The sequence below is a fragment of the Tarenaya hassleriana genome, unplaced genomic scaffold (assembly GCF_000463585.1).
Source record: "Tarenaya hassleriana unplaced genomic scaffold, ASM46358v1 Cleome148, whole genome shotgun sequence".
Taxonomy (NCBI): Eukaryota; Viridiplantae; Streptophyta; class Magnoliopsida; order Brassicales; family Cleomaceae; genus Tarenaya; species Tarenaya hassleriana.
In genome coordinates, this window is record NW_010964901.1 from 2,136 (window position 1) to 20,979 (window position 18,844).

Consider the following 18,844-nt stretch of genomic DNA (forward strand, 5'->3'; position numbering starts at 1 on the left):
TAGAAAGTGTCAATACATCAAATGTATCATAATCATAGCTCATAAACAGTACATCATAGAGCACCAAACCAACAAATAAATATATATATATATATATATATAATGTAAAAATAAATAAAAATATATAAACAAAACTTTTGAAATTATGTATTTGCAATACACATACAACGTTTGCAGACAACGTCGTTGCAAATTCTATGCTTTGCAAATGAAAATAGATTTCAAATTTGTAATGCTAATTTCCAAGTTGTATCAATCGTTGGAAATTTGCAATGACATTTGCAACGCACCACGTTACAAATTTGCGATGTTCTTTGCATAAATTTCTCTTTAAATTGTTGAATTTGATGTGTAAACGTCACCAGATCCATTAGACACTATATACCATCTCCGACATTATGAACAATATCTTCTTTGCTTAGATCCAAGTCTGTGGTCATTGTTATATTGTTATTGTTATTATTATTATTATTATTTTCGCTTACTAGGTAAATCGCATATAAATACCTAAACTTTTATGAAAATCTCAGATAAATGCCTGAATTATAAAATTTTTATATAAATACCTGAACTTTTCTAAAATCCTACATAAATACCTAGACTTCTGAAAAACTCCCAAATAAACCCAAAATCCGTTAATGACATCACCTATTTTTATTTGAAAAATACCTTAAATTTATATTTATTTGGGAATTTTTTAAAAAATCTAGGTATTTGTATAGGATTTTTAAAAGTTTAAGTATTTATATGGAAGTTTTATAGTTCAGATATTTATGTGGGATTTTCATAAAAGTTTAGGTATTTATATGTTATTTTCCATTATTATTATTATTATTATTATTATTATTGAAGATAAAATATTGGCTAAACATTTCAGTATTAGGGGGCCAAAGTTTTAATTAAACAAAGTTGTACAGGCCTAATTGTTCAAGTGTTAGTATATGAGATTTAGAGAGAACGAAATTCGAGAATTTTCTTTGGCACAAGAAGGACATTACAAGAAATGCGAATATACATCAGGAACATGATCCGAGACATCTTCCTCTCGACTCAAAAGGGAAAGTACGATATACTGATAATCTATCGACCTCAAGTGTGTGGACTGGATCGGCAGCCGTCGCTATTTCAAGTGTGTGGACTGGAAATGGCTAATGGAGTTGTGGAGCTTTCCCGCTCAGTTCCGATGAGCAGTTTGTCTCCGGCTCATTCGTGGGTGTCGACCACCGCCGTCACCGGAGGCGGCGGAAGCAATGGCGCCGCCGCCGGTTTGGAAGATTTTCGTTTTCCGCCTGACATCGCTTCTATACAAGAGCGCAAGGACGAAGCCATGCACGGTCTCTCTCCTTTTCCCTCTTTTTTCGAGAACTTATTTTCTTGAGCCTTTGTGATTTTAGGGTTTCTCAATGGTTAAATGATTCCGATTTCTTGGGATCCTTGTAGAATCGGGATCAAGTGTTTTGAAGCAGCGTATTGCTTTGTTAGACAATCGCTGTCTGGATTCTAGGTTTTAGGTTTGTTTCTCTGGCTGTTTTATTGAGATTGGGGTGAGCACTGCGCTTCTTATTCAGTGAATGAATGCTGTCGTTGTGGTTCCGGTGATGATTCTGCTGATGTTAATCCCTTTGGCAAAGACTGTAATCTAATTGGGATCGCTTAGATTACTGCTGGAATGCGCTTGCCTGAGAATATTTTCCATCTTTTTAGATTAATGTGGAGATTCTTCTGCTGTCGTGATGCAGTATTGAAGGCTAACTTAATGGCTGGACTAGATAGGCAGGTTAAGTCTTTGGAAGGTGACAACTGGATATTCGAAGGTCCTCGTTCGCGTATCAATCTTATATCCAGAAGAGGTTGGTACCCTGATATTTTGCTCTGGCTCCTTTCTTGTGAACACGGTTCTCCTCACTGTCAAACACGGTTCATGTACTTGGTCGTTAAGTGGTATCTATTGTACTTGACGATTTCGGCTCTGGCGAATCTAGATCTCTGGCTTGAGTACTACGAATCGCTGATTGTGGAGCCATGTTGTTAGGAGAGGTTCAAGAATAAAATTGGACTCGATTCAAGACTTTTTTCTGTTTGCTGAATGTTTCACTCTGGGATTACTTGATATTTTGAATCAGGTGGGCATATGCAGAAACAAGCTGAGACTGCAAAGAACTCAGGATTGGCTTAACTGCCTAAATGAGGATCTGAAGCTATTTTATAACCAATTTGTCAGCAGAACTTTCCGGATGCAGTTCTTTCCTTATAGAAAATCTTAACTTTCGCCATGTTTTCTTAAGCTTTTATGATATCTAAATTACTGTTTGATTGGTGCTGCGGTTTTGGAACGTCTAGAATTCCATTTGTTTTGCCTATCCATTGATTAGGACAGAGGACCAGATCAATGATTGATAGTATCAGATACAAATTTAGGCGTCTTTCCCGTTTTTTTTTTTGTTTTTTTTTTAATTTTGTACCAGTGATTAGAGTTGCAAACCCTGTGAATAGTAGGATTCGCCCAGCAAAATGTAGAACTTGAGCTCAGTTCAAGAGGTTGCTGCTTCTTGTTCTTCTTCTACTTCTAATATTCTTCAGCTTCATAATCTGAAATATTCGGATGATGTCAGCAAGATTATTTACAAAAGCGTTATGATTTATACCATAAATTGTATATGGAATACTGAAAATTGAAAAAAGTTTTTTTTTTATATAGAATGGCTAGATAATGCATATAATATATAATGTTTTAATTCTGTAAAACAAGTAACAATTTTTTGAGTAATGGTCATCGTTTTTTTTAAAAAAAATTGGTTATTTTTATTTTTTTCTAGAGCAAAACGTTATTTAAAATTTTCTTAAAATAATGAAGTTAAGATTTATGGCAAGAAATTTAAAAATATAGATTTAAGTAAATTAGTTTCTAGTTGGACTCATTACGGAGTTTAGTGGTTGTATAAAGAAAACAGCCAAGCAGGAGCTGAGACATGGATGACCACTTCTGATTCTCATGGCATCTTTAATTCCACGGAACAGTCAGTTCTATACGCCACAATTGTCAAGAAGAGCAAGCATTTATCTGCCAATAATTCTCAAGACCTCGATGACGTCGAGAAACGTGGCCACCGGAAAACCGAAACCCTCTGTGCCCTGAAAACCATCCGGCCAGACCAAGACGACGACAGTCCTTTTTCTTCATCTGTTCGGTCAGCTTGTCCATATGTTTGGTTCTTCTCGGTCTTGCTCGTGCATTGGAGGCTGATATTTCACTAACTGTCCATCATGAGAAGCCGAATTCTGATTCTCGACAGCCCCTTCTTGCTTCAGCCTCCGCTTCCATTGGATCCTGTACATGTTGCAGATGGATACAAACACAGTGTATCAGATTGGTTCCTATAACAAATGAGACGGATGAAGACTCTCTCACCTTTGATTTTACCATGCCTTGATCGGCATATTCATCAGAATCTTATGCAGTTTCCCAAAAACAGGGGGTAAAAAAGCATCTGAACTTCCAGGGGACATTGTTCTTACCTCAATACATCATTTGTTGCTGCCTCTGCTCCATGCCCTCGAGCCGCTGTATCGTGTTTTGAAGTTGGTCGTGATGTTCGAGTTCCGACCCAAAAGCCACGAGTTTCTGAAGCTTTCTGAGACGAGGCTCGATTTGATTGCGTCTTTGAAGGGAAAAAACGAGAGGATGTTCTGAACGATACTAATAAGGTTTAGGCCCTAACTCCACCACAAAAGCTAGCTTAAAAGTAGAGGTTTGACCATTACTTATATATTGGCCCAAATCCCTCCCATTTTCCAATGTGGGATACTTATCAACACCGCCCCCTTTAGACAGCGACGTCCACGGCGCTGGGGCAAATCTGGTCGCTGGCGGCTTCTTGGTCGATGGCGGCTTCTCGATCACTGGCGGCTTCTCGGTCCATCCCCGACCGTTCCTCTCCTGATCGTTCCTCTCCCTACCGTTCCTCTCCCGACCGTCCCACAACCACCGAGTCGACCGCATGTCCGCAGGAGAACGGCCCGTCAAAGACCCACCGGAAAGTAGAGAGTTAGGCTCTGATACCAATTAATAAGGTTTAGGCCCTAACTCCACCACAAAAGCTAGCTTAAGAGCGGAGGTTTGACCCTTACTTATATATTGGCCTAAATCCCTCTCATTTTCCAATGTGGGATACTTATCAAATACATTGAAACCCAAACATTCTTCCTCTGTTTCGATTCTCTTGGTTTTTGCTTTTGAAAGAGACATTTTGATTTTGACATATTTTACAACAAAGTGGATTAGAAACTGCAGATGTCAAATGAAGCGAGGCTGTGTCTCGAATTCTCTTACCACCGTGTCGTCCAGGTTCGGTTTCAGGGCTTGAGACACTCTCTCTACAGATGTCAAAAATGTTTCAGGGCCCGTGTCAGTCAACCCACGTTTTCCGGTGGGATTGCCACTGCTGAAACTGTGCCCAAACAAACAAAGGCACACAGGATTTATGACATTGAAAACAGAGGAAGTGAAACAGAGCAGGTATTCGGATAATATACCTGGATAGCTTGAAGCTTCTGGTTCTTCTCATCAAACAAACAACCATGCGATGCTGGATAGCTTGAAGTTTCTGGCTCTTCTCATAAGCCGTTTAGTACTTACATCTACTAAGAGAGGAGATCCAAAAACCCCTTTTCCAATCTACCTTTATATACCATATCCATTATCATATTTGAGGTCGATGCATGCATAGAAAAGCCATTGCTCCGCATTTCTCATATCAGCTCGATAACCATCGACGGAAAGCGACTTCTAAGACGACCCCTGATCAATGCGTTATATGTACCATCGTCGAGAAAACAACCAGCCTCTTTCATCTTCCCAATTACCTTCTCGACTTCATAGAGTGAGTCTTTCCCGCAAAGCCCAAAGATCATTACGTTATACATGATAACATTTGGCTTCACCCCTTTGTCAAGAAGCTTATTAAATAATATCAACTCTTCGTCAACCTTCTCAGCCTTGCACAAACCATGCATCATGGTACTATGGAGAGATATATGGAGGTCTATCCCACTCTTATCCAACTTATTATATAGGCTAAGTGCCTCGTCCGTTTTTCCATTCTTACAAAGTCCATCAAGCAAAATGCTTTCAGTCACAAGATTAGGATGATGACCCTTATACTGCATCTCCATGAAAAACTTTTGAGCAAGATCAAGGTTGCCTACTCGATAAAACCCTTGGATGAGGATGTTGTAATTAATTGCATCAGCAACCAATCCTCTTCGAGACATCTCATAAAGGAGATTAATACCTTCATTGACTCTATTAGCCATGCAGTAACCATTTATCTTGCCGTGGATACATAAACCATGAGCTAGAGTAGTGTAGGTGACTGCATCAGGCTTGTAACCGAGTTTCAAGATTTTTCCCACGACAAATAAGCCCAAAAACACTTGACGAGAGTGGCAGAAACAGTTGATCAAAACACTCAAAGAGTAGATATTATGTGAAACCCCAAGCAATTCCATTTTCTTGCAGAGGGAAATGACAACATCATACCGTTTCATTTTCATGATTGCACTCAATAGTTTAGTGAAATCAACGATGGAAGGTAAGGGACGAGACTGAACCATCAGATCGAACAAATCATCAGCATCCTCAACATGACAATCATGAAACCCACATCTCAATCTGTCTCTGTATGACATACTACGGTCTCTAACACCGGAAAAAGACGATCTCCGACAGCTTGAGAGAGAGGAACAATGCAAGAAATTGTTCAGAGTACCTCTCCCCAGGGGAGGGGATGAGTCTGAAGCAAACCTGAAGCAGAAACCAATGCAAAAGCAGCCATTCTCCGGACCACTGACGTCATTTTAGCTTCCATTCAAAAAGACAGGATCAGAACCCCCACAAAACCTTATCCTTGTCGACCCTGAGATAGAAATCCAAAACTCATTCTGGGTCAAAACTCAAAAACTGGATTTCGATAAACAGATTCCACGAATTCAACATAAAAACTGATGTGAGAATCAATTCAGACAAGAGAAGAACCGACTGCAATCAACATAAAATCTTATATATATATACACATATTAATCTCAATATATTTGATTACAAACATAGAATTTGTCCATATACTCCAAATGGCAATTTAAGTTTATTTTTCAGAGACTCAAATAATTTGTTGATATAAGCTTTTAAAAACACCACCCATAAGTATAACCATGCCATAAAATTAATTAGTACGCACCTTACTCTCCCGTTTTCTTACGATGGTTGATTTCCCGTCTCCGTTGCTTCCGTGTTTGTGCCTCTGAGATTAAAAAGAAAGTCGCCAAGTGACGATCTATTATCAGATCTCGAGAGAGAGAGAGAGGGAGAGAGGGAGAGACTTGAGAGAGATGACTACAGAATCTAACTATCTAAGCGGCGGAGACTTGAGATTGAGAGCACAAGGGTTGAAGTACACGAAGGCTAAATTACGAAAAGACTCGAGTTTTCTCCCCAATAAATTAGTATATGATCGTTACAAGTTTCAGTAATGGGCCGAGCACTTCTTTTTTAATGGGCCGGATGTTAAAAAAAACATAACCCGGAACTTCTGATTATTGATTTACAATAGATCCCCGACCATAACCGGATTCACATCACAAATTGTATTATCTTACCCCAAAAAAATCAAATTTTTTTTAAAGATATAAACTATAATAATAATAATAATAATAATAATAATAAAAAGGGGGAAAACAAGAATAAAAGAATTGTCCTCAAAGGTCTCTTCTGCTTGATTCTAAAGAGGGCAAAAGGCAGTGTCAAAGGATTGATCTTATAAAAAAAAAATCAATTTCTGAATTTGATTTCAATATTAAGAGTGTCGTAATATGACCATTTCTTTCTTCATGTCAAGTTACTCCAAAAGCTTCTTCTTCCCATCACGGAATCGATTCTTATATATATATATGGGAATATATATATATATATATATACATATATTTGTTACTTTATTTTTCAAAAAAAGTTTCTTGCGGAATAAAGAAAATGTTGCATCTTTTGTTTTTGTGATGCAATGCATATAGATATTATTTCCTTCTCGGTTTCAACAAGTGAAATGATCATAATAATAATAATAATATAATCATGTGTTCCTTTATTTTAGTGGGGAGATGTAAGAAAAAAGGTTGGAAACTGATTTCCCCTTTGATAAAGTTGGAGGCTTGTGTAGAAATTTGTGGAATGATATTTTTATTGATAGTCAAAATAACATATAAATAGACGAGAGTCTTATATTTGAATAAATAAAGTACACGTAATACTAAATATTCCTAAATATATATTTTCCGGATTTGATAAGATCTCCATTATATGATATATCTCGTAATATTCTTCAAGATCCGGTATATCTCAACATCCCCCTTCAAGTTGGAGCGTGGAAGATCACGAAACGCCCAACTTGCTGAAAAGATGATTAAACGCATGCCGCTTGAACTACATCACCTTGCGAACTTGTGTCAATCATAACTAAAAAAAATCAAACAAACGAATGCGCTGCAACTTTGGCACCACGCACAAAAGAATAGTTTGATGATAACAAAAAAAAGGACGACAATCGCGGTGCAGAAAGAAGTCTCGAGAATAACTCTGATTCATCCGAGATTGAAAGGCAACTACGCGAAAATGTTTAATGACAACAAAGTTTTTGGCAAGAATAAGATGATTGGCGGTTAATCGAATAATCTTTAGAAACATGTGGGATTATGAGAGAAAATAAAAAAAAATAAAAAAAAATGACTCTCTTATTCTTAATAAAAAAAACTCGAAATGATATTACCACTGGATCAGTATATCATCATCTTCATCTTCACTCTCATTGTCGATCATCATTTTTATAAAAAGAACAACAAACTAGAAAAGAACCAGAAGCACTCATACCATGTAGAAATTTACGGAATGATATTTTTATTGATAGTCAAAATAACATATAAATAGACGAGAGTCTTATATTTGAACAAGTAAAGTACACGTAATAATAAATATTCCTAAATATATATTTTCCGAATTTGATAAGATCTCCATTATATGATATATCTCGTAATATTCTTCAAGATCCGGTATATCTCAACAGCTTGCTCCACCAAATCCAGTCTAATGACATAATGATCGAATTTATTCCATGTCATATATATATATATATCATAAATAATTTTATTTTAAATTGGGGAAAAAATGAGATGTATCTTACTGTAACCGTAGAGTAAATGAGCAAAACCAATTTCATCCTTACTATAGTAAATCAACTTCTGATTATTGATTTACAATAGAGCCCCGACCATAACCAGATTCACATCACCAATTGCATTATCTTACCCCCAAAAAATCAAAAAAAAAAATCAAAGATATAAACTATAATAATAATAAATTTTTTATTTAATCAGGATGGTTCTCCGGGTAAATGCGGGACCAACCTTTGTATATAGACCATTTTGGTCCAGAAATTACATCCCTCCCCACCAGTGGAATCGAATCCAAAACTTTGAGGATGACTTTGTCACTTCTTAACCACTGAGCCACTAACTGTTGGGTTATAATAATAATAATAATTAGTTTATCAGTTGTGTGAGTGGAACATCTGGGTTGTGAATCTGCGCTTTCGGCTCTAGTGGCCGGTTTCCGACCACCGTCAGAAGACTGTGATCTCAACCAAGAAAAAGATGGACAGAATCGGTACGCAACTTATTCTCTCGTTTGGTTGATTTTCTGTCTCCGTTGGTCCTGCGTTTGTGTCTCTGCTCTCGTCTCTCTGGATGATGAGAAAATCGCGAATCTCGTCAGATTTCGACAAGGATCCGACAATCTCGGCACGAAGACAGACGGAAGAGAGAAAGAGGAAGGCACGAGAGCGTTTTTTTCAGAAACCGTTTTTCGATGGTCAAACCCACTATCCGAAGCAGAGGATCTAACAAAGGACGTTTAAGGTCAATTTAACCGCGGAGTCCAACATTTAATGCCAATATCATTTTTACTAATTAGTATTAGTTCAAATCCGTGAATCTTCATTATACGATATGGATTAATTAATTAATTAAAAATAAAAAAGATATTTTGAAATACCTCACGTGGTTTTTGTTTTTGCTTTATGTTCTTGTCTTCTTCTCCTCTTGTTGCCACGGGTTCGAAACCCATGAAGTAAGCACATTAGGACAACACTTCAATACCAATTGAGCTGCAAGAACCAGGCATTATTACTCCCTTTTATAAATAAATAAATGTATTTCAAGGGCATGATAGTAGGGATGAATATTTCGGTATGGTTTTTCAAAACCGAATTGTACCGAATCGAAAATACGGTATTTTTTCGATTTAAACTGTTCAAAAGTTTTGAACGGATTAATTTTAAAAGAACCGAATTTTTCTAAATCGAACCAGAATCAAAACCGAACCGAATACCAAATGTTAGAACATAAAATATATTATGATTTGAGTTTGAACTGGAACCAAAACCACCACTATTTCTCCAAGCATCACCATTACCTTATATCAGTATTTCATCACCATTACCATCTCCATCATCCCTTGGATCAAAGACCATCACCATTGACGTTTTTCATGTTAAGAACATGTGTATACATATAACGAAAGTAACCACCTGAGACCGAGTCGACTGGCGCATCTGATGAAGAAGGTTGGTAGTGGAATTCACGGCCTGAGATATCTGATCGGCTACGAACGAATTCGCCGTCCGATCACCGCCGCCGATTCACCTCGCATATCCCATCGTCGTCGCCATTTTTCCACCTCAACTGTCGCTTTTCTTTCTTAAAACAGAAAGGACGAATCGGGGGGATAGAGAGAGAGAGAGAGAGAGAGAGAAGACCCATCTGAACCCCTGCCGCCGCAGTTACGCATCGCGTCCTCGTCGGCCGTCGGGGGCTGCTCCATGCCCGATCTAATGGCCAAGAAGAAGAATCAGATCTAATGGCCAAGAAGAAGAATAAGAATGGCTCACCGTCCACCTCTGCGATGTCATCCCATCTCCCAGTCGAATCGCGCAAATCCGATGTCTCCGTGACGCAGCTCCCACCTGAGTCACCGGTTTCCGATCCCTCTGTGCAGTCTTCTCACTTCAATGATGAGGACATCGGACCCAACAACATCTCGAAACGAAGATCTTGATGGAAGGATACCTCGGATCGAAGACACCAAGTAAAAGGAAGTTTCTTGGAGTGCAAGACAATTATCCAAAGGAAGCTTCATCATCATCAAGGCAACTCCAACAACTAGCATCCCAACCACCTCATTTAATGCAACATCAACAACTCCAACAACTAGCTTCCCAACCACGTCATTTAATGCATTGGACTCCTACTCCTCTTGCATGTTCTTGTCATTTAATATTGTAGTTGAGAATTCTAGCCTATATAAAGGCCTTGTAGTGCATCATTTGTAATCAGACTTGTAGAATGTCTCAAACATTTCGAGTTTTATAAGCTCTTCTTCGGTTTGTCCGAAATTTATCTCGATCTTCGGTGTGTCCGAGATCACAAGTTTGGTGTGTCCGAACTCAAGCCTTGGTGTGTCCGAGGTCCACTATCTATTCTTCCCCTTCGTTCCATCCATTTTTCTATCTTAGTTTTGAATTCGAGAGCCTCTTAGAGCCGGTGATTGAAACTAAGATCCATCCAATTCCCCTTCGTTTTAACCACAATCCGAACGCGAATTCGAGAGCCTTCTCCGTGAAGTGTGGGTGATTGCGTTTCAGATCAGATTCCATCCTCTCCGAGCCAAGGCGTGTATCATTTTGGTATCAGAGCTTGCTCGAGCCAACAGACGTCTAATCCCGGTGAGATCTATCCTTTATTTCAGTTTATTTCGTAAATAAGTTTTGAGGGCAAAACTCGGAGAAGCGAGATGGAATGATGAGGACAAAACTTCTGAAGAGAGAGAGAATGATGAGGATATCGAACCCAACAACATCTCGAAACGAAGATCTTGATGGAAGGATACCTCGGATCGAAGCCACCAAGTAAAAGGAAGTTTCTTGGAGTGCAAGACAATTATCCAAAGGAAGCTTCTTCATCATCAAGGCAACTCCAACAACTAGCATCCCAACCACCTCATTTAATGCAACATCAACAACTCCAACAACTAGCTTCCCAACCACGTCATTTAATGCATTGGACTCCTACTCCTCTTGCATGTTCTTGTCATTTAATATTGTAGCTGAGAATTCTAGCCTATATAAAGGCCTTGTAGTGCATCATTTGTAATCAGACTTGTAGAATGTCTCAAACATTTCGAGTTTTATAAGTTCTTCTTCGGTTTGTCCGAAATTTATCCCGATCTTCGGTGTGTCTGAGATCACGAGTTTGGTGTGTCCGAACTCAAGCCTTGGTGTGTCCGAGGTCCACTATCTATTCTTCCCCTTCATTCCATCCATTTTTCTGTCTTAGTTTTGAATTCGAGAGCCTCTTAGAGCCGGTGATTGAAACTAAGATCCATCCAATTCTCCTTCGTTTTAACCACAATCTGAACGCGAATTCGAGAGCCTTCTCCGTGAAGTGCGGGTGATTGCGTTTCGGATCAGATTCCATCCTCTCCGAGCCAAGGCGTGTATCACTACCTGAGTCAAGGATTTCCGTGGGCCTATGCTCGCCTTCTGGCAGATCTGCTCTGGTCTTGCCTACGGCCATTTCTTCTCCGATCTCGCCTACGACAAGTTCTGCTCCGGCGCCTTCCTATGCTGCGGGGAGAGGTTCCTCGCCTCCACCAAGCCCTGCAATTTTGACCGCAGGGCCACTACTTCCCCCTCCCCTGAACTCGGACGAATTTCCCCCTGGGTACTATCTCTCCATCTTCATGAGCTCCTACGCCTCCTTCTGTATCGTCGGGTGCCGCCGCAGTGGCTTATTCTCTGCAACCAAATCGTCCCCTGAAGCTCCAATGGGCAGACATATTACGGCCGAGTTCCAGGAATCTGAGCCGGGTTACTACTCTAATCATCTCTGCGGGAGGTAAACCGAGGGTTAGGGTACCTAGTTCAGTGCTAGTTGAAGCGTCTCAAACTTGGAATGGATATCTTGTTGGTCATTTCTCTGGGGTTGCTCCATCAGGCTCTAGAATATTTCAATCGTTAAATCTGATATGGGGGCGGAAGGCACGCATTCATGTTCGCAGGGTCAGTGATACCTCCTGCCTATTCTTCGTTGCTCATGTACCAACTAGGGAGTGGATACTTGAGGTTGGAATTTGGAGGGTTGGTGATACAATGTTCACGGTCGCAGAATGGTCCACTACTGCTACTTTTCGCCAATCGGTCCTTACCTCGGCTCCGATATGGGTAACACTTTCAGAGATCCCAGCGGAACTCTATAGTTTGAAAGGAATTAGTTATATAGCCTGTGGTATCGGGGAACCACTTCACATTGAGCGAATGCGACTAGACCCGCTGAGCGTTGGTCAAGCTCGAGTCAAGGTTGAGATACAACTTGGTGCAGAGCTTCCTGACTACATTGAAGTTGAGGATGAGAAAGGGGGCGTTATCGTAGTGAAGGCTTCCTACTCTTGGTTACCACCTCGCTGTTCTACTTGCAAAACATTTGGACACAAGAATACTAATTGCTTGTTGCGCCGCAATCCTGTCATTAATGAAGCCAGCTCCTCGAAAGCTAACACTCTGCCCCCGGAAGACCAACATCCTACTGATACTACTCAAGCACAACTTGCACCCCAAGGAACAACCCACCTGAGTCCCACAACTCTGGCCAAGTCACCAGCGACGATAGAAGCTCCAGACAACACGTCTGATCCCTTATCTACATCGTTGGCACCTCTTCCTCATGTGCACATAATAACAGGGGGCGCTGAACAGTCTGTTATTCATACGCATCAAATAGAGGTGCCCACCGCTACCGTACAAAACGCCCCAAGATTGATGTTTGCAACTGAGGAGCAAATGATCTTTGAAGCTCAACGTGTACTCAGAAGCAGAGCCAAACCTCCCCCTAAGATTCTTGATGATTTCACTGTAGTCAGGAGAGGTAGGAGTGGGAGGAATGCTCCGAACTGAGCCAACTTATACCCAGATTTTTTGGTTTTGGTATTTTGGAACAACTTCTACATGAAGTTATTTTGTTGGAACGTCCGTGGAGCCAACAGACAAATCAAACAACGTGCAGTTAAAGAACTTATTCGTGCACAACAAGCACGAATTGGGGGACTCATCGAAACTAGAGTAAGGGATGAATCTTCGGCTTGTCGTATTGCTCAGTTCATTGCCCCCTCTTGGGGCTTTGCCAATAACTACGCTTCCGCTGGACTCGGTAGAATTTGGATTATATGGGAGCCTACCTTAGTCGTCAACATCTACTCAAGCTCGGACCAAATGATCACTTGTGGAATATTTGACCCTGCCACAGGTACATATTTCACGATCTAAACCTAGTCAAACGTCACACACAAGGAGAGTTTTATGGCAGGAGATTGTGGATCTCTGAATCCATCCTATGATCCCTTCCAGACCTTAGTTATTGTTGGGTGATTACAACCAAGTACTACATCCTCGAGAACATGCTTCCCCTGTTGAAGAACAAGGAGCAATCAACAAACACTCGGATTCTAGCAGAAGGACTCAAGCAACTGAAGACTCAGATTCAAAAGGAAGCTTTGGAGAAAACGAAGACTTGGTTACAAACAGAAGGTTCGAAGACTTGCAAGCAAGGAAAGACTTGGATTCTATTGGAGGCTTTGGAGAGATACAATCTGGCCATTTGGGAGCATAATTCCAGCAGTGATTTCGAACTCTACAACATGGAAAGGCAATCAGATTACAAGAGGCATATTTCCTCTTTTTTATTATATTCACACACTACTTGCCTTGTACATTACCATTAGCATATTTGGTTTCCTTTACTATATCTGTACAGATTATGCATATAAGAATGTATGTATTCATGAGAATAATAAGAATTGAGTAACCTAACCTTCTGGTTACACTTTCTTCCAATTTCGTGTTCTTCTCTTCTCTTAATCATAAACTCGATTCTCAGCAAGTTTAGCTTGTTTGATCAACCTTAGCTCAGATTTCTTTATGGTATAAGAGCTCTAAGGTCCAAAATCAAGCATTTCTCATTCTTTTTCCGCATCAAACTCTGAAAAATCTCGTTTTCTGCCATGGATACTGCATTGAAACCAATTCCTATCACCCTTAATGGTGAAAACTACTTCTATTGGTCGAAAGCAGCCAAAGCTACACTCAGTAGCAAAGGTTTGTGGAATCATACCATCGATGACGGCTTCAGTTCCTCTCACCAAGTTGAGACACAAGAAGGCATTCCCGTGCAAGGTCTGCAAACACAACAAGCTGCTCAAAAAGAAAAGGCAAAATGGCACCAAGAAGACCAGTTGGCATTGGTCCTTTTGCAAGGTTCTCTTGATCAGAATGTGCTTCAATCCTTCATTGCCCTAGATTCAACCAAGGCTTTGTGGGACGCACTCAAGGAGGTTTACGGTAATCTCTCAAATATTAGCCGTATTTATGAAATAAAAAAGAAGTTGTCTTTGTTGCAATAGCAAGGCCGACCTTTCAACAAAGTTCAAGGAGAATATACATCTCTATGGAACGAATTGGAAGAGATAAGGCCTGTCACAATGGATCCCAAAATCGTTGTCGAGCGTGCTGAAGAGGATAAGGTCTTTGGATTGCTTCTTGCTTTGGATGCATCATTCAATGACTTGGTGTATCATCTCCTGCGTCAATCCAAACTACCACCATTCTCTGAGGTATGTATGATGATTAAACGCGAAGAAGGCGGTAGGAATCTGTTTTCAGGTTCTCTTGAGATGGCGCACTTCACCAAGAAACCGTTTTCTCCACTGTCTACACCGAGAGAGAAACGGTCTTTCCTATGCGATCATTGCAAGAAGCCTGGTCACATAAAGGAGCGTTGTTGGATTCTCAACCCGCACCTCAAGCCATCTCGCTACAAGGATCATCCTCCGACCAAAGGGGTTGCAATGTCTGCAGGCAATACTATCTCCTTCACTCAAGATGAATTCAAGCAATTTGTTCTTGCCATGAAGGAGAAGGATACTGGTAACTTTTCTTCTATCTTAACTCCTCACATAGTCATCGATTCAGGAGCAACAACACATATGTTCAAGGATAAAAATCTGTTCTATAGTATTGAAAAGTCATATGGTGTTGTTACTGTGGCTAATGGTAAGTTTGTTCCTATTGAGGGACATGGCATTGTTCGCATGTTTGGCAAGGAATTTTCGGCATTATATGTTCCTGAATTTAGTGCTAATCTTTTATCTATCCCTAAGTTAGTTCAAGATTCAAATTGTCGTGTTGTGTTTGATACTAATGGCGTACTCTTTCAGGATATTAAGTCGGATCATATTTTTGGCAAAGGAATAAAGAAGGGCAACCTCTACTATGTTGAAGATTTTCTTTGTTTTTCTGATTCTACCTTTCATGTTTCCCATTCACTATTGCATGCTAGATTAGGGCATCCTCATAATAAGGTTTTAAAGTTACTTTTCCCACAAGTTAAAGACATTGCAGTTCCTGGACATTGTAAGGCTTGTGTGCTTGGTAAACATTGCCGTGCGGTTTTTCCCCATTCTTCAACAGTTTACAATAATGCTTTTGAGTTGGTTCATTCTGATGTATGGACTTCTCCTTGTTTTTCAAGAGACAATTATAAATACTTCGTAACCTTTATAGACGAGAAGACTAAGTACACATGGATCTATCTCATGAAAAATAAAAGTGATGTGTTTGAAATTTTCAAAACATTCCATGCATTCGTGACTAATCAGTTTGCTCTAAGAATAAAATGTCTAAGAACAGATAATGGAGGTGAATACACAAGCCACTCTTTTCGGGACTATCTTAATCAACATGGCATCATTCACCAAAGATCATGTCCCAATACACCACAACAAAATGGAGTCGCTGAGCGTAAGAATCGACACTTGATGGAAGTCACTCGGACACTACTCTTTCATCGCAATGTACCTAAGCCTTATTGGAGTGATGCAGTCAAAATGGCATGTTATCTGATTAACCGCCTTCCCACGCAAGTTCTCCATGACAAATCACCATTCGAGGTACTCCATGAACACAATGCTTCTCTTGAACACTTACGCGTCTTTGGTTGTGTGTGCTTTGTTCATATAGATGAAGGCCAGAGAAACAAGCTTGAACCGAGGAGTATTCGCTGCATTTTCTTGGGTTATCCACCTGATCAGAAGGGATACTTATGTTACCATCCAGCTACAAAGCGAGTCTATGCTTCCCGAGAGGTCAAGTTCGATGAAGATCTTAGTTATTTTGATAACAAGGAGTGGCATTCTCTTGATGATCTTGTCCCTCAACGGACAGACTCCAACTTGTATCCAGAACAACTATTGACATCCTTTCAACACCTGAGTAAAATGCAACATTTCTCTCCTTCAAGCTCATCTCCACCTTCATTTGGACACCCCTCTCCCTTCCATGTCGAACCTGAGCACAATGACCATGCAGACTTAAACATGTCATCTGCCTCAATTGAGGACAGTATATCGACCTCTTCGGAGATAAGTGATACTCCTACCCCTAGCTCTTTTCCTTCTTTAGACACTAACAATGCAGGTACATCTCAAACCGATGCCAATACTTCTTCCCCAGCATCTGCAGAAGCTTCACATCATCATGTGCACCCTGAGGAGGCTCCATCAGACGTCTTGGAGGATCACGTGCAACCTGAGGGGGAACATATTGTTGCTCCGACATTAAGGCGGGGACTAAGGGACAGGAAACCACCTTCTGAATGGTGGAAGCTCCAGCATAACAACACAAGTCACCTCGCCACTGTGGCGCTGCAAGAGACATAATAACGCGAATAGAGGACATTTTAGCAACATGGGCAAATGTATCGGTGTAATCTTCCCCATATGTTTGAGTGAAACCCTTGGCAACTAAACGAGCTTTGTATCTTTCTACGTCGCCGTCGCTTTTGTACTTGATCTTGTATACCCATTTAGAGCCTATAGCTTTCTTATTCGCAGGAAGATCGGTGAGTTGCCAAGTCTTGTTTCTTTCTAAAGCATCAATTTCCTCTTGCATGGCATTTTGCCAAACTGATGAATCCTTTGCTTCTTCATAAGTCCGAGGCTCAATTCCCTGTTCAATAATACTTAAAAACGATTGAGCATGAGGAGGAAATTCAGCTAATGAAGCAACAGAACCGATGGGATGTGCCACAGTGGCGAGGTGACTTGTGTTGTTATGCTGGAGCTTCCACCATTCAGAAGGTGGTTTCCTGTCCCTTAGTCCTCGCCTTGCTGAGAATTGAGTTTATGATTAAGAGAAGAGAAGAACACGAAATTGGAAGAAAGTGTAACCAGAAGGTTAGGTTACTCAATTCTTATTATTCTCATGAATACATACATTCTTATATGCATAATCTGTACAGATATAGTAAAGGAAACCAAATATGCTAATGGTAATGTACAAGGCAAGTAGTGTGTGAATATAATAAAAAAGAGGAAATATGCCTCTTGTAATCTGATTGCCTTTCCATGTTGTAGAGTTCGAAATCACTGCTGGAATTATGCTCCCAAATGGCCAGATTGTATCTCTCCAAAGCCTCCAATAGAATCCAAGTCTTTCCTTGCTTGCAAGTCTTCGAACCTTCTGTTTGTAACCAAGTCTTCGTTTTCTCCAAAGCTTCCTTTTGAATCTGAGTCTTCAGTTGCTTGAGTCCTTCTGCTAGAATCCGAGTGTTTGCTGATTGCTCCTTGTTCTTCAACATTCCCCCTCAAGATTGGTCGGAGATATTCGGTAAGACCAATCTTGGAGAGAGTTTTGTTGAGAACAACGGAACTAGTCGCCTTTGTGAGTATATCCGCAAGCTGATCTTGACTTCTTGTATACATTGTAGAAATGATACCATTTGCGATCTTCTCTCGAATGAAAGAATATAGAGCTATGGCAAACACAACAAGTGAACTCGTATGGCTCAAACAACTCTTGGAGGATCTCGGGTTTGCTCCAACCAAACCTATACCACTTCATTGTGACAATCAGGCAGCTTTACACATTGCAGCCAACTCCGTATTTCATGAGAGGACAAAGCATATCGAAGTAGATTGCCATTTCATTCGAGAGAAGATCGCAAATGGTATCATTTCTACAATGTATACAAGAAGTCAAGATCAGCTTGCGGATATACTCACAAAGGCGACTAGTTCCGTTGCTCTCAACAAAACTCTCCTTGGATTAGAAGTTACTAGGGATGATGATGCTATCTTTCTCTCCCAACGCAAATACGTCCTTGATCTTTTGAGTGAAACAGGGAAACTTGGTGCTAAAGCGGTTCGTACACCTATTGAAGAACACTTCAAGGATCAACGCGAGGGGGAATTACTACAGAATCCAGAGCAATATCGTCGCGTTGTCGGTAAGCTCATCTATCTTACGATTACACGACCTGATTTGAGTTTTGTTGTGCATCAGGTTAGTCAATGGATGCACGCCCCAACTACAACACATTGGCAAATGATAGATCGCATACTCAAGTACTTGAAGGGCACCCCAAACAAAGGCTTATGGATGAGAAACAATCAGCATACGAAGGTCATTGGATACTGCGATGCAGATTGGGCAAGATCCTTAATATCGAAAACTGTTTTCAAATAGAGTTTAGTATCAGCAATACCAATCGAATCACTTCCTGTGAGAATGATATCATCGACGTAGACTAAAAGAATGATAATACTAGATTGAGTATGTTGAACAAACAGGGAATGATCTGAGTGACATCTGTGAAAGCCTTTAGCAAGAAGAGCGTTATGCAATTTCTGGTACCATGCCCT

At 40.2% G+C, this 18,844-nt stretch overlaps 4 protein-coding genes across 9 annotated transcripts in view; 2 read left to right on the forward strand and 2 right to left on the reverse strand.

The window, feature by feature from the left end:
* Positions 1-952: 952 nt before the first annotated feature.
* On the forward strand, positions 953-2,450 carry LOC104808475. The gene is made up of 3 exons (XM_010534154.1): positions 953-1,334; positions 1,740-1,850; positions 2,124-2,450. Exons 1-3 carry the CDS (start codon positions 1,004-1,006, stop codon positions 2,174-2,176), a joined length of 495 nt encoding a protein of 164 aa, XP_010532456.1. The 5' UTR covers positions 953-1,003; the 3' UTR covers positions 2,177-2,450.
* Positions 2,431-18,844, reverse strand: part of LOC104808471 (RING-H2 finger protein ATL81-like) — a 37,207-nt gene continuing 20,793 nt past the window's right edge. For 2 of the 5 annotated variants that reach the window (XR_770953.2, XR_770946.2), the window contains 2 exons: positions 3,517-3,687; positions 2,869-3,328 (listed from right to left, as the gene is read on the reverse strand). The gene's annotated coding sequence lies outside the window, so the exon portion shown is untranslated. Of the gene's footprint in view, positions 2,590-2,868; positions 3,376-3,409; positions 3,688-18,844 lie in introns of those variants that run through there. The other 3 variants (XR_770947.2, XR_770955.2, XR_770952.2) reach the window with 3 other exon arrangements.
* On the reverse strand, positions 3,701-6,445 carry LOC104808474 (pentatricopeptide repeat-containing protein At1g62680, mitochondrial-like). Of its 2 annotated transcripts, none has more exons than XM_019201988.1 (3): positions 6,234-6,445; positions 4,534-5,915; positions 3,701-4,442 (listed from the first exon to the last, which is right to left on the reverse strand). In XM_019201988.1, the coding sequence occupies exon 2, from the start codon at positions 5,686-5,688 to the stop codon at positions 4,750-4,752; it is 939 nt and encodes a 312-aa protein (XP_019057533.1). In that variant the 5' UTR covers positions 5,689-5,915; positions 6,234-6,445; the 3' UTR covers positions 3,701-4,442; positions 4,534-4,749. The 2 variants fall into 2 exon arrangements, with proteins under 2 accessions (XP_019057533.1, XP_019057532.1); XM_019201987.1 differs by having other exon boundaries at positions 3,702-4,448.
* LOC104808473 lies at positions 11,573-13,939 on the forward strand. The gene is made up of 2 exons (XM_010534151.1): positions 11,573-13,395; positions 13,497-13,939. Exon 1 carries the CDS (start codon positions 12,246-12,248, stop codon positions 13,044-13,046), a length of 801 nt encoding a protein of 266 aa, XP_010532453.1. The 5' UTR covers positions 11,573-12,245; the 3' UTR covers positions 13,047-13,395; positions 13,497-13,939.